The sequence below is a fragment of the Dipodomys merriami genome, unplaced genomic scaffold (genome assembly GCF_024711535.1).
Source record: "Dipodomys merriami isolate MVZ:Mamm:240054 unplaced genomic scaffold, mDipMer1.0.p SCAF_201, whole genome shotgun sequence".
In the NCBI taxonomy this organism is placed as follows: domain Eukaryota; kingdom Metazoa; phylum Chordata; class Mammalia; order Rodentia; family Heteromyidae; genus Dipodomys; species Dipodomys merriami.
In genome coordinates, this window is record NW_027203394.1 from 1,685,810 (window position 1) to 1,698,315 (window position 12,506).

General features: G+C 36.9%; 1 protein-coding gene across 4 annotated transcripts in view; it reads left to right on the forward strand.

The window, feature by feature from the left end:
* The window catches only part of Dmxl1 (Dmx like 1), a 108,795-nt gene that overhangs the window by 65,047 nt on the left and 31,242 nt on the right, over positions 1–12,506 (forward strand). For all 4 annotated transcript variants that reach the window (XM_070031528.1, XM_070031529.1, XM_070031530.1 and 1 more), the window contains exons 29-33: positions 1,015–1,193; positions 5,484–5,620; positions 7,626–7,711; positions 9,047–9,248; positions 10,743–10,860. In XM_070031528.1, the coding sequence (XP_069887629.1) occupies positions 1,015–1,193; positions 5,484–5,620; positions 7,626–7,711; positions 9,047–9,248; positions 10,743–10,860 (722 nt within the window). The remainder of the gene's footprint in view (positions 1–1,014; positions 1,194–5,483; positions 5,621–7,625; positions 7,712–9,046; positions 9,249–10,742; positions 10,861–12,506) is intronic.

The window sequence follows — 12,506 nt, forward strand, 5'->3', positions numbered from 1 at the left end:
GTATGCATGCCTTCAGTCTTCTTAAACACTTTTTACCCTCTCCCTACTGTTGTAATTCATAAACTCTTTATCCAGCCCTCTTTTCACTTTAGTTTTAGAATGTGTGTCATCATATGTAAGAGTCCTATTAGAAGCAGTTTTATTCTGAAACAACCAAATGAATTTGGCATTATTGTAGCTGGATAAATGTAGTGTGTGTATGTTGAGTCTACAAGCTGAATAGCTTTCAACAAAACAAAATTGTATTATAGCACAAATATTTGCATCTGATTGGAAACATTGAACAAAAAAGTTGATGTTCCTTAATGTGAACTGTTTGTAAGTTTATCAAATAAGGCCTGTGTCTGTAATGTTAAAGTATTTATGACTTTTTAAATGCTAAATATCTTTAGAGTTCAAGGTTAACATGCAGAGAAATACTGATTTAATAATGTAGAAATGCTTATTAGCTAATGTGAGGCCCTAGGTTCATTCCTCAGCATCCATTTCTCCCCCCAAAACTCCCAAGTATAAGGATTTAGAAAATTTCCTATCCTGATCATAGCTAAAATATGGATGACATATAGGTAGACATTATATGTTGTTATCTTACATAGACCACAGGTAAGTCAGTGTTCAAAAAGTTGAAGAAGTTGGGGCTGGGAAGGTGGCTCAGTGGTAGAGCGCTTGCCTCACATGCATGAGGCCCTGGGTTTGATTCTTCAGTGCCACATAAGCAGAAAAATCTGGAAGTGGCGCTCTGGCTCAAGTGGTAGAGCGTGTTAGCCTTGAGCTGAAGAGCTGAGGGACAGCGCCCAGAGTTCAGGCCCAACAACAACAACAACAACAAAAAGTTGGAGAAATTAGATATAAAAGCAGAGATTGGTTTACAAAGTTATTTTTGTTTTACCTTCTATAATCCTGTCCCAGCCTTTTGTATGTACTTAATTGTAGTTAACCTTAGATTTTGTATAAAGGCCGATGAGATAAGTATAAGGAAAATAATGGTTTAATAATGCTTTATTTCCTACTTAGTGTCCTCCCTGGTGGAAGAAGGAGAAAAACAAAACAAACATTTTAGGCCATCCAAAACACCTTGCCAAGAATCTGCTCTTCTGACCTCATCCTCACCACCCATAGACCCAGAGTCACCGGCCGTTAAAGAGAAGTTCATCCCCCCAGAGCTCAGTATCTGGGACTATTTCATAGCCAAGGTAATAAGAGTACATTTAGCCAAGTGTAAATGAAGGAACTTAATTCCAGTTATTAGTGCTTCCAAATATTTCTCCACTTGGATTTAGAGAATTATCATTTGTATCAGGCCATATTTTGGTGAGGAAAATAAAACAACCGCGAGATATTTTGATCATATATCTAGTTACTACTTAAGCCATGCATTTATTTGGTTGGTTGGTTGGTTGGTCAACATGTTTGGTTTTTGTTGGGGAGGGGATTTTTTTTTTTTAATGTGCCAGTTCTGGGGCTTGAGCTCACCAAATGTGAGCAGTGTCTGTAGTGGAGTCCCCTGGATTTTTCTCTCTGGCTAGATTTGAACTTTAATCCTGCAAGTCTTAGTATCCTGAGTAATTAAGATTATAGACATGAACCTTGACAATGTTTTTGCTAAATTTTGAGTTTTGTGTTTTAAGCAGAACAATGTTGTTAGGGTTGAATATTGTAGACCCTGAAGGTCAAATCCAGAGACTCATCCATGTTAGGAAAGCACTGTGCCCCTGAACTGCATCCCCAGCCCCTTCTGGTGTGTAATACAGCGTGCCGTGTTATACCATGTGTAACACAATGGCAGTGTTTGGATAGGCACAGATTTCTATTCCTGGAGTTAAATAGCATCATTCCCTCAAGAGTGTGGCTCAGATTTAAGTTACCAGTACTGTATACTAAGTGTAAGTACCTGCATAAAATGCAAGGTTCCCTGCTCTATCTTCATTCACAGATCACTGTGTCAGTAACAGATACACCTTGGATAAGAGTCAAGTGACATTGGTTCTTTCCAAGTCAGCTTGTGACTTGTCATTTAGCACCTGCTCTTCATTTACACACAACATAGCACATAATTTTTGTTCTCTTGTCTCCACAGTAAACCTGTGATCCTTACAAAATTGGATAATCGAAAGAGAAAAAGTGCAACAAAAAGAAAAAAATGATAGTACTATGAGGGAAATTCATGTTGAATATAGATGGAATTGTGGGGGAAAATAGCTAACTGGAAATGTGGCTATTACTGCCATGTGAAAGAATATAGAATTATAAATAGATGAATTTAGTGAACCTAAGCGTGCCAACATAAATTCACAAAGTTACGGACAAAGCATGAGGATATTTTAGCTTGTGACCTTGGCAAAAACCACATTAGATTTTTCAGAATTGAAAACGCAAAGTGAGCAAAGGTAGAAGCTGATAGAAACAGATATGTCTGTCAGTTTATTAATACATATAAAGAATATATTCTTATCTAAGATACAGTTACAACACAAACACTATTCAAGCAACAGATTGGTAATAATTTAAGAATAAAAACACTGGGGCTGGGAAGGTGGCTCAGTGGTAGAGCGCTTGCCTTGCAAGCCTGAGGCCCTGGGTTCGATTCCTCAGCACCATATAAGCAAAAAGAAAAAAGCCGGAAGTGGTGCTGTGGCTCAAGTGGGAGAGCACTAGCCTTGAGCTGAAGAGCTGAGGGACAGCACCCAGGCTCTATAAAAAAAAAATAAAAAAAATAAAAACACTAATTCCCAGCATTTTTATATTTTCAATAAAATTTATTAATATTGGTAGTAGTAAGAATCCTCAATTAATATTGGGAATAATAAGACTTCCTTATTATAAACCAAGTTGTTTTGAAAACCGTCTAGTTCATTGCCTTTCGAGTGGAAGACTTCCAAGTTTCTTTCTGAGCTGTTGCTGAAGTTCCACCCTCCTTGCTGTTTCTTGTATGTTTTTATTGGTTTTGCCTACAGCCAAGATTTTATAATGTTCTTTTGAAATTCCCACAGCGTTTCTCCAGCCTTTCCCCCATGGTCTCTCTGGTGCTGGGCTGGAGCCCAGGGCCCTGCATGCTAGGCAAATGCCCTACATTGAGCCACACCCCAGACCGTTACCCTCAACTTGACCTCACTCGGAAGTCACTTCACAGCAATCACACTAGTCTTTTATCATTGCATCATAAAGCTGTATGTAATGCAGTCTGCATTTACTCCCATCCTGCTCTTTCCTCCTGTAAAAGTGGAGCAAGAATTCTTCCTATCAAAGACCATTCACTTCAGTCTATTCCGAATCCTCTCATTTTTCTTTTCTGTTCTCTTCTGTTTCAGTACATTCTCTCTCTCGCTCTTGCTCTTTTCCATTAGGGCAGAGGTGTGCATGATTTCTCCCTCTGATCACCTGCTTTGACTCCAAAACTGTGTCCCTCCCTGTATGACTTCTGCTTTCTATGTAGAGTCAGCTTTTCCAGCCATCCACATTTCTTCCTACTACCTCGCAATATTTCCCTAATTTTTTCTAACTTACAGTGTGTTTCTCCCACTGGAACAGCTTTTATGAGATTCAGGTGATATCCATGGCAAATAGCCCCCCCCCCTTTTTTTTGTCGGTCATGGGGCTTGAACTCTGGGCCTGGGCGCTGTCCCTCAGCTCTTCAGCTCAAGGCGAGCGCTCTACCACTTGAGCCACAGCACCACTTCTGGTTTTCTAGTGGTTTATTGGAGATAGGAGTCTCACAGTCTTTCTTGCCTGGGCTGGCTTTGAACCGCAATTCTCAGATCTCAGCCTCCTGAGTAGCTAGGATTACAGGCGTGAGCCACTGGCGCCCAGCTCCCTTTTTTTTTTTTTTACTATCACTCTTATCTGACCTCCTAGTAATACTTAATGTGTTTGCCGTTTTCTCCTTGAAATTTTTTTCTACTTTTGTCCACTGATGTCTGTGTCTTCTTACTTTTTTTCTCCCGTTTACTGTTTATTCCTTTTTTTTTTTTTTGTCATGGGCCTGAACACTGTCCCTCAGCTCTTCAGCTCAAGGGGAGTACTCTACCACTTGAGCCACTTCCAGTTTTCTGAATGGTTTATTGGAGATAAGAGTCTCAGGAACTTTCCTGCCCGGGCTGGCTTTGAACTACAATCCTCAGATCTCAGCCTCCTGAATAGTTAGGATTACATGCGTGAGCCACTAGCACCCCGCTGTTTATTCCTTCTTAATTTTCCATTTTCTCTTTATCTTTCCTCTTCTACTTGACCCAAGAATATTGGCCTCAGATGCAGGCTATTGATATTCATTTTCCCTAACACCTCCTTTTCTTTCTTTCTTTTTTTTTTGTGGAACTGGGGTTTGAACTCAGGGTCTTATGCTGTGTAGCTTGTTTGTTCATTTGGCTGGCACTCTACCACTTGAACCATGCCTCCAGCAAAATCTCCCTTTTCATGTCCAAAGTCTTCTAATTTTAATAATGGTAGCCTCATCTTTATAGCTGGCTTAAGCCAGAAGCCTAGGAGTGATTTGCTTTTTCTCTTTTTCTTCCCTTTCTTTCTCCCTTCCTTTGCCTAATTGCCTCTATCACTGTTTGTTCTTTTTTTTTTTTTTTTTAACAGAGTCACACTATATTGTCCAAACTGGCTTTCAACTCAGAAATCCTCCTACCCCAGTCTCTGGAGTGCTGGGATTTTTCCTTACATTTTCTTGCTTTCTAGATCTTGAATCAGTTGCTATTTATTTCTACTCTTGATATATGACTTTTTTTCTCATAAAAAAGTGATTTTAGTATATCTGAATGATAAGTCTCAATACCCTTTCTCTAAAATTCAGTATTGGCAACACATTACACTTCTGTACCATGGCCTGCGTGACACTGCTGGTGTGTTCATCTACTATTAGCTTTAACATTTGTCCTCTTCTGCCAAACTGCTTCTGTGTACTATTTCCATTGCCTAAAATGATTTTTTTCCTACTTGTTATACGGCTTGTTCGCTCCTTTAGGTCTCACTAAGTGCCACTTTTCAAAAAGGTTTCTATGATGAGCATATTTTAGTTCATGTTTTTCTTTATCTCTACTTTTTTTTTCTTCATAGTATTTAATGTAATTTTTATTTAGTTTTTTGTTTTTTGTTTCTGTTTACCACTCCAGTAAAAACTCTCCTAGGGCAGTGGCTGTATCCATCTAAAATATTCTTACATCTCAGAGGTTTGTAATCATAAAACTAGAAGGTTGAGGGAAGAAAATCACAGGGTAAAACACCAAGCTGGGTTACATAGAGAGACCCTGTCTGAAATAAACAAACAAAAATTCTTCATATCAAGTACACTTTGTGGTACATAATGGATAGTTAAAGTTTTTGCTGAATTTCAGGGTGAATAAAGAAGTAGAACTAAGTTACATCAAAGGCAGCTTCCCTAAATTGAAATATCTGTAGATGGAGTGAACTGTTACTATTACACTAGGTGTTTCAATGTATTAAATCAGATGTTTAGATAAATTGCTTAACTTTTTTTGTTTCAGCCTTTTCTACCCCCTTCCCAAAGTAGACCAGAATATGACTCAGAGGAGAGTCTGGAAAGTGATGATGATGATAACGAAGATGATGTGTTAGCTTCAGATTTTCACCTTCAAGAGCATTCTAACTCAAATTCATATAGGTATGGAATATTTCATAACTTTTTAAACATCTTTATGGCCTATATAATGTATGCATGTAAAATTAATTAATTATTGGTGAATTATAATATAACTCAACATTTATATAGTTGAAATTGTAAATTCCTTAGTAATTTCTCAAGTTTTGATTATTGATAAATAGATTGTTTGCATATGTATCAATTCCCACAAATCTTGCTCTTGGATTGTGCTTTGCTATTTGGGCCTAAGATAAATGATTTCAGCCTACAAAATCTAATGTCTTTAATAGAACAATAGTACAGTAAGATATTAGTAAGTACCAGATGCCAGTGGCTCACACCTGTAATCCTATCTACTCAGGTATGTGAGATCGGAGAATTGTAGTTTGAAGCCAGCCCAGGCAGGAAAGTCTGAGACTTTTATTTCCTGAGGCTTAAATGGTAGCATATCAGCCCTGATAGAAAAAGCTAATGTTCTTAGTTTATGCCCTAGTACTGACACCAAAAAAAAGAAAAAAGAAAAAAAGAAAAAAATTTAACACATGGTCCAACAAGGATGAGTCTGAAAGACATTGTGCTAAGTGAAGAAAGCCAGTCCTAAAAAGTTTCATATGGTTCTGGATGCATGGAGAATAAAAGTGAAATGGCAGTTGCCAAGAGCAGGACTAGAGGGAAGAGGGTGGTTATTATTGAGTTAATGTAGATTTTAGTTTTGCAAGATGTTGAAGATGTTGCAAATAAGGTGGGAAATAAATGGTAAATGTAAACACAATTAAGAAAGAAAAGCCCATACCTTAAGCAGTGTGTTCCACTCGAAATTAAAGAGAAATGGAAATAAAAACTTTTTAACTTACTTAAGATTTTATTAGCATATATTAGTTGTACAAGGGGAATTTTATTATGACATTTTTCCCTACATGCATACAGTGTAACCAACCTATCAAGCTCACCCACTCAGTCAATCTCCCTGGTTGCCTGCTTCTTAAAACACATCAGTGTGTAGAAATATGAAATAAAAAATCTTATATTTTTGCCGGGTGCCAGTGGCTCATGCCTGTAAACCTAGCTACTTAGGAGGCTGAGATCTGAGGACTGCGGTTCAAAGCCAGCCTGGGCATGAAAGCCTATGAGACTCTTATCTCTAATAAACCACTAGAAAACTGGAAGTGGCACTGTGGCTCAAGCGCAGGGACAGCGCCCAAGCCCAGAGTTCAAGCCCCATGACCAACCAAAAAAAAAAAAAAAGTGTTATGTTTTTGTATTCTCCACTCAGGTTTTTTTCTCTATAGCTTCTACAGAATTCTACAGATAGTTAGTTATTTCCTGGCTGTGGCTGTCTTTCTGGTTGCAAAAATAAATATATGTATCTATGTGATTTTGTTTCCCCTCCCTCTCTCCCATTCTTTTCTTCCTTTGTGCCAGTTCTGTTCTTGACTTCAAAGCCTCATGATCTTGCTTAGCTTTCTTCTTTAGGGCTGATACTCTATCATTTGAGCCTTGCCTCCAGTCAGGCTTTTTTTTCTAGTTAATTGAAGATGGAGTCTCATGAACTTTTCTGCCTGGTCTGGCTTTGAACCTCTATCCTCCAGTCTCAGCCTTCTGAGGAGCTGGGAGAATAGGCAGGAGCTGCCAGTGCTCAGCTTTCTCCTGTTTTCTTGCATAGAAAATGTCACACCATACATAATTTCTGAAACCTGTTATAGTTAATAAAAATTATTTAATTCATCATTCTTTCCATATTAACACTTAGAGCTTTCTTAGTTATGATTACCTTAAAATTCCATACTTTAAAATTACATTTAGCCAGTACTCTACTGGTAGGTGGACAGTTTGACCTATATTTTTTATTACTGTGCTATTTTAGGTAATGCTGGCATGAATAACTGTATGTATATATTATTTTCTTTTTGTGTATGTATGTTTCCTCTTTAGAGTACAGTCTAGAAGTGAAATTGTTAGTTGAAAGGGTGGCATCTTCTTATAAGTCCCTAGATCTTTCATCGAGCTACCTTTTTTTTATTTGTAGTTGGTCTTTGATGCGGTTGGCTATGGTACAATTGGTGCTCAACAATTTGAAGACTTTCTATCCCTCTGCAGGTCATGATCTTGCAGGTAATAAATGCCTTTATATGAATAATGTGATAGTGATTTGGGTTAAATATTGAAGGAAAAGCTTAAAAACTTCCTATAGTAAGAGACAGATTTCTTTTAACTAAAGAAATTACCTTTAAATTAGTGCATTGTAATATTAGATACATGAAGAAGATAATGTCTGAAATCAGACACTGAATCTTATGTGGATAATGATAGTAGGATTTTCTCATCTCTTTCAGTGTTTGGAGATTTCATAATGGAGGACACAGAAACTAAGCAGACCTAGAACGTAGTTACTAACTGCAAAGGAGGAACTGGGTATATAGGAGAAGAGAGCATTTTACTGAAGAAAACAGCTGGCTCACTTACATTTTACCTTTTTAGAGATTCAGCTGAGAACTGTTTTTTCATATGTATAATGAACATATAATGAGTTAAACACTAACACATCAACCAGAAATTTTTTGTGATTGTGTTGGAATGATGGAAAGAATCCTGTTCTATTGTAATGAATCAGCAGATCATTTTCAGAACTAAAAACAAAAACAAGAGCTAACAGTATAAGCATATTTAGATATGAGGAGGTAGAAATTAAAGTTGAAAGTGGACCAGAAGTCAGAAGTATGAAAAGTGCTGAGTTTCATGGCAAATATTGTTAACTTCTTAAAAATTATTTTCTTAATCTTTTATTTGTTATTATAAAGGATAAAGGTGATGTACACAGAGGATACGTAGGTTAGGGAAAGAGTACATTTCCTTTTGGACAATGCACCCTTATTTTAACTTTTCACAAAAGTTTATTTTCATTTTCTAACCAAGTTTGGTTTTGGTTTTGGTTTTTAACTCTGGGCCTGCGCTCTTCAGCTCAAGGCTAGTGCTCTGCCACTTCAGCTATAGCGCCACTTTGGCTTTTTTTGATTATGTGGTGCTGAGGAATGGAACCCAGGGCCTCATGCATGGAAGGCAAGCGCTCTACCACTGAGCCATTTCTCAGCCCCTCTAATCAAGTTTTAAAGTTACAGATAGAAGATCTATATGTCATAACTAATCCAAAAGTGAAAGCGATTCATTTTCCCCCTCTTAGCCTCTGGACTGATATAACAGTTTCAGGTAATTAATTTTCCTTGCACATATATTTTTGCAATCTTCAGGTACATTTTATCTGAAACTAAAGTGAGAGGCAGTAGTGTTCAAATGTTTATACAGATTTATGACATCTTTTTATCCCTCTACAAGAGTCTATGTCCACTTCTCCACGCTAAATTGTGTTAGTTTCCTATCTCAAGGTTCTAACCATTGAATTAACATTTTACTGCAGAAAATAACTGATTCACTTATATTTTACCTTTTCAGAGCTTCCAGTCAGTTCACCTCTTTGTCACGCAGTTCTGAAAACTCTTCAGTGTTGGGAACAGGTTCTTCTCCGACGTCTTGAAATTCATGGTGGACCACCTCAAAACTATATCTCGAGTCATACGTCTGAAGAGAGTTTGTCTGCAGGCCCTGCAATTCTCCGCCATAAAGCTTTACTGGAACCTACAAATACTCCTTTCAAGTATGTTTTCCTGTAGATACTGTTCTTAAGTAGAAACTTTACTAAACCAGGTGACTGCTAAAAAAGAGAGAAAAGATGTTTTTAAGAATCATGCTTAATTTTCAATTGTAGGTCCAAATTTGTGCCTTTGTGTAATGTGGTACAAGCTTTCCTGGCAAGGGTGGAGTGTAAATATTCTAGGCTTTGAGGATCATCTTTCTCCTTTCTGTTTAACTCTGCCAATGTAGGATTAAGGCAAACGTAGACAGTATGTAAAGAGGGCAACTGGGCTATAGTCTATTAAACTTTATTCTTTGTAAATAATGAGGCAGATTCTATTTGGCATTTGGGCCACAGCTTATTGACACTTTTGGTAGAGGAATATAGCCATTCAGCAAGTGTTTTACTGTCCATAAAAGAGAAAGTTTGAAGCAAAAGTCAAATCAGTACAGTAATCGCTTCCTCTAGGAAGTTGTGCCAAAAAAGCTAAGCAGTGTCTAGTCTCTTAATGTTATAGTCAATGTTGTTGCCCAAGTCAACTCACTGCTGATTAGTGGCGGAGTTTCTGGACTACTATGTGTCTACAGAAAATACTTTTTAATTAAAAAATAATTTATGATTTAGAAGTTGTTCAGAGAGGTTAAAATTCCATGTCAATTCTGTGTACAATGCACCTTGATCAACATCACTCCTTCCATCACTCTCTCCCATTATTCCCCTTTCCATTTCTATCCTCAGGTTACAAAGTTCAATTTTAACATAATGTATACTGAATAGAATGCCTACATTTGTGTTGCTACAAAATGCTATTATAAAGTCATATTTTGAGGCCCTCCTTCTTGAAATATCCTCAAAACTAGATGAAATATTTTGAGATAATAATGATAAAATATTAGACAACCTGGAGGTATGTTTACCAAAAGCACTTTTGAGCAGCTCTGATTCTGACCCACTTGTAGGAAGCCTAGAACATCCCATGTCCATCTTAGGGGTCGTCACACAGTGGCCGGCCACTCAGGCCCAGTCTAGCCCTTTTGCTCATGCTCTTGCAAATAAAGCTTTTTGTTTGTTTGTTTTATCATATCCATACTGGTCATTTGCATGTTAAGATTGGATGTCCTTATCCAAAATGCTTGGGATTTGGGGATATTTCTGTAGACTTTACTAGTGAACCACCCTAATCAAAAATCCAGAGTGCTCCAGAATCTGAAAGAAAGTTTCCAAGTACTATGTCAGCAACTTAACAGTTTCATATTTTGGAGCATTTTGCATCAGGGCTGTATGGCTGCTTTTCCCAATACACCGGAGAGCTGTGTTTTTGTGATGGAAACCATATTGTTTATAAAGCCTAAATATTTACTTACTCTCTGGTCCTTTAAAGAAAAAGCTTGTGAACTGTTCTACTGGATGACTGTGGTTCTACTTAATTGCAGTAAACATTGGTATAGAACCCAGGACTTGTCAGGTAAGTCAGAAATCTCAAAGCACATCATTTAATTTACTATCCCTCTGTAGATCCAAACATCATCTAGCACTGTCTGTGAAAAGGCTTTGGCAGTATTTGGTGAAGCAGGAAGAAGTTCAAGAAACGTTTATCAGAAATATATTCACAAAGAAACGATGTCTGAATGAGGTCAGTATAAGCTAAAACTTTAATATTTTATTAAATTTTATAAGCTAAAACGTTAGTACTTTATTATTGATATCTTTTATCATGATGAGATGTATCTTACAGACTTTGAAACCCATTTCTATATTATATCCATGTGCCGTTAATGATTAGAAAAGTGGTTCAAAAGAACGAAACAGTATATTTTTATTCAGTCTCATTTATTGTAATTCGATGTGCTTGACATTTTTCTCAAGTGAATATTGTTTGAGCTAAGATTCTGCATCTTATTTCTTGTGTGTTGAATTGTTGTGATCATTGTATAAGTGACATTCCTGTTACGTTCAAGTGACAGTAAAAAGATGTCTTAGCAGTTTAATGGAAACTGGGATCAGGTGCTGGTGGCTCATGCCTATGACACTAGCTGTGCAGAGATTCAAGATTCGAGGTTTGAAGTCAACACAGGCAGACAAAACCACAAAACTTTTACCTCTATTAAACCAACAAAAAGATGGGACTGGAGCCACTCAAATGGTAGAGCAACCGTGAGCAGAAAAAGTCAAGCCAGAGCACAAGGCCCAGAGTTCAGATCTCACTACTGACAAGAAGCTAAGAGAGAGAGGGAGACAGACAGACAGCCTGGTTGACTGAGTTTGGGGTGTGAAGATACTTTCTTAATGTACATTTTCTTCTTTTTACATGGATTAGGTTTAAATAATTGAAATGTACAGACTAATAATTATACTGTAGCAGATTGATTATCTCTTGATAGTATCATTATAATTGTAACTTTTTTGTCATTTAGTTCAGTGATAAAAAGTACCGGGTTAGTAACATGGGAAACTTGTATCTAAATGTTAATGAATGTCTTGCTTTCTTTATTGAGGAAGTTTGCTACTAAAAATTAGCAGATAATATAAAAAGTGGACATAGTTGTGTAATTGATTATCTCCCATGAATCAATAACAGAGTTAAGAACTGGCAGCTAGCCTGTGAACCACATTTTGAGTAGCACAGTACTATTCTGAAAGCAAGTTTTGTACTATTTTTCAAGTAGGAGGAGATCTGTTTCAGTTGGGGAAGTAAGGAAATAAGTACCTTCACAACAGACAAGCAAAACGCAAGATGACATCAGAAGGAAAACTACACACATGTACACATGCAAACTATGTTACAAGATGGTTTCAGACTCTTGAATAAAAGGAAGACTACACACACATACACATATAAACTGTTTTCTCACCCATACATTGTTGTCTTTCAGTTTAAGTATTGATTTGTAGTAGGCAACTAACTGTCTTATTATTTACTGTTTGCTGATTTTGTACATACACTCGGATTGACCACAGTAGGAAGCAGAATATATATTATTATGGCTGATTTAAGAGGGATTCGTGTCCCTTGGTGTTACATTGAAACCTGGGGAATCTGAAAGTATTTCATTTAAATTTATTAAAATAATATTTAGTGTGTGAATTAACATTAAACAATTCAAGGAAATATATCATTCATTAATGTGCTAGAGCTCTAGAAGTAAAAGACTTATTAGGATATGTGCAATGGAAAAGTAATTTTCCCTATTTTATTTAAAATATGGCTTTGCCTACAGTAATTTATTACAACTTACAGTATTCTGATGTTATACACAAAGCACTGATGTGTTATTCTAT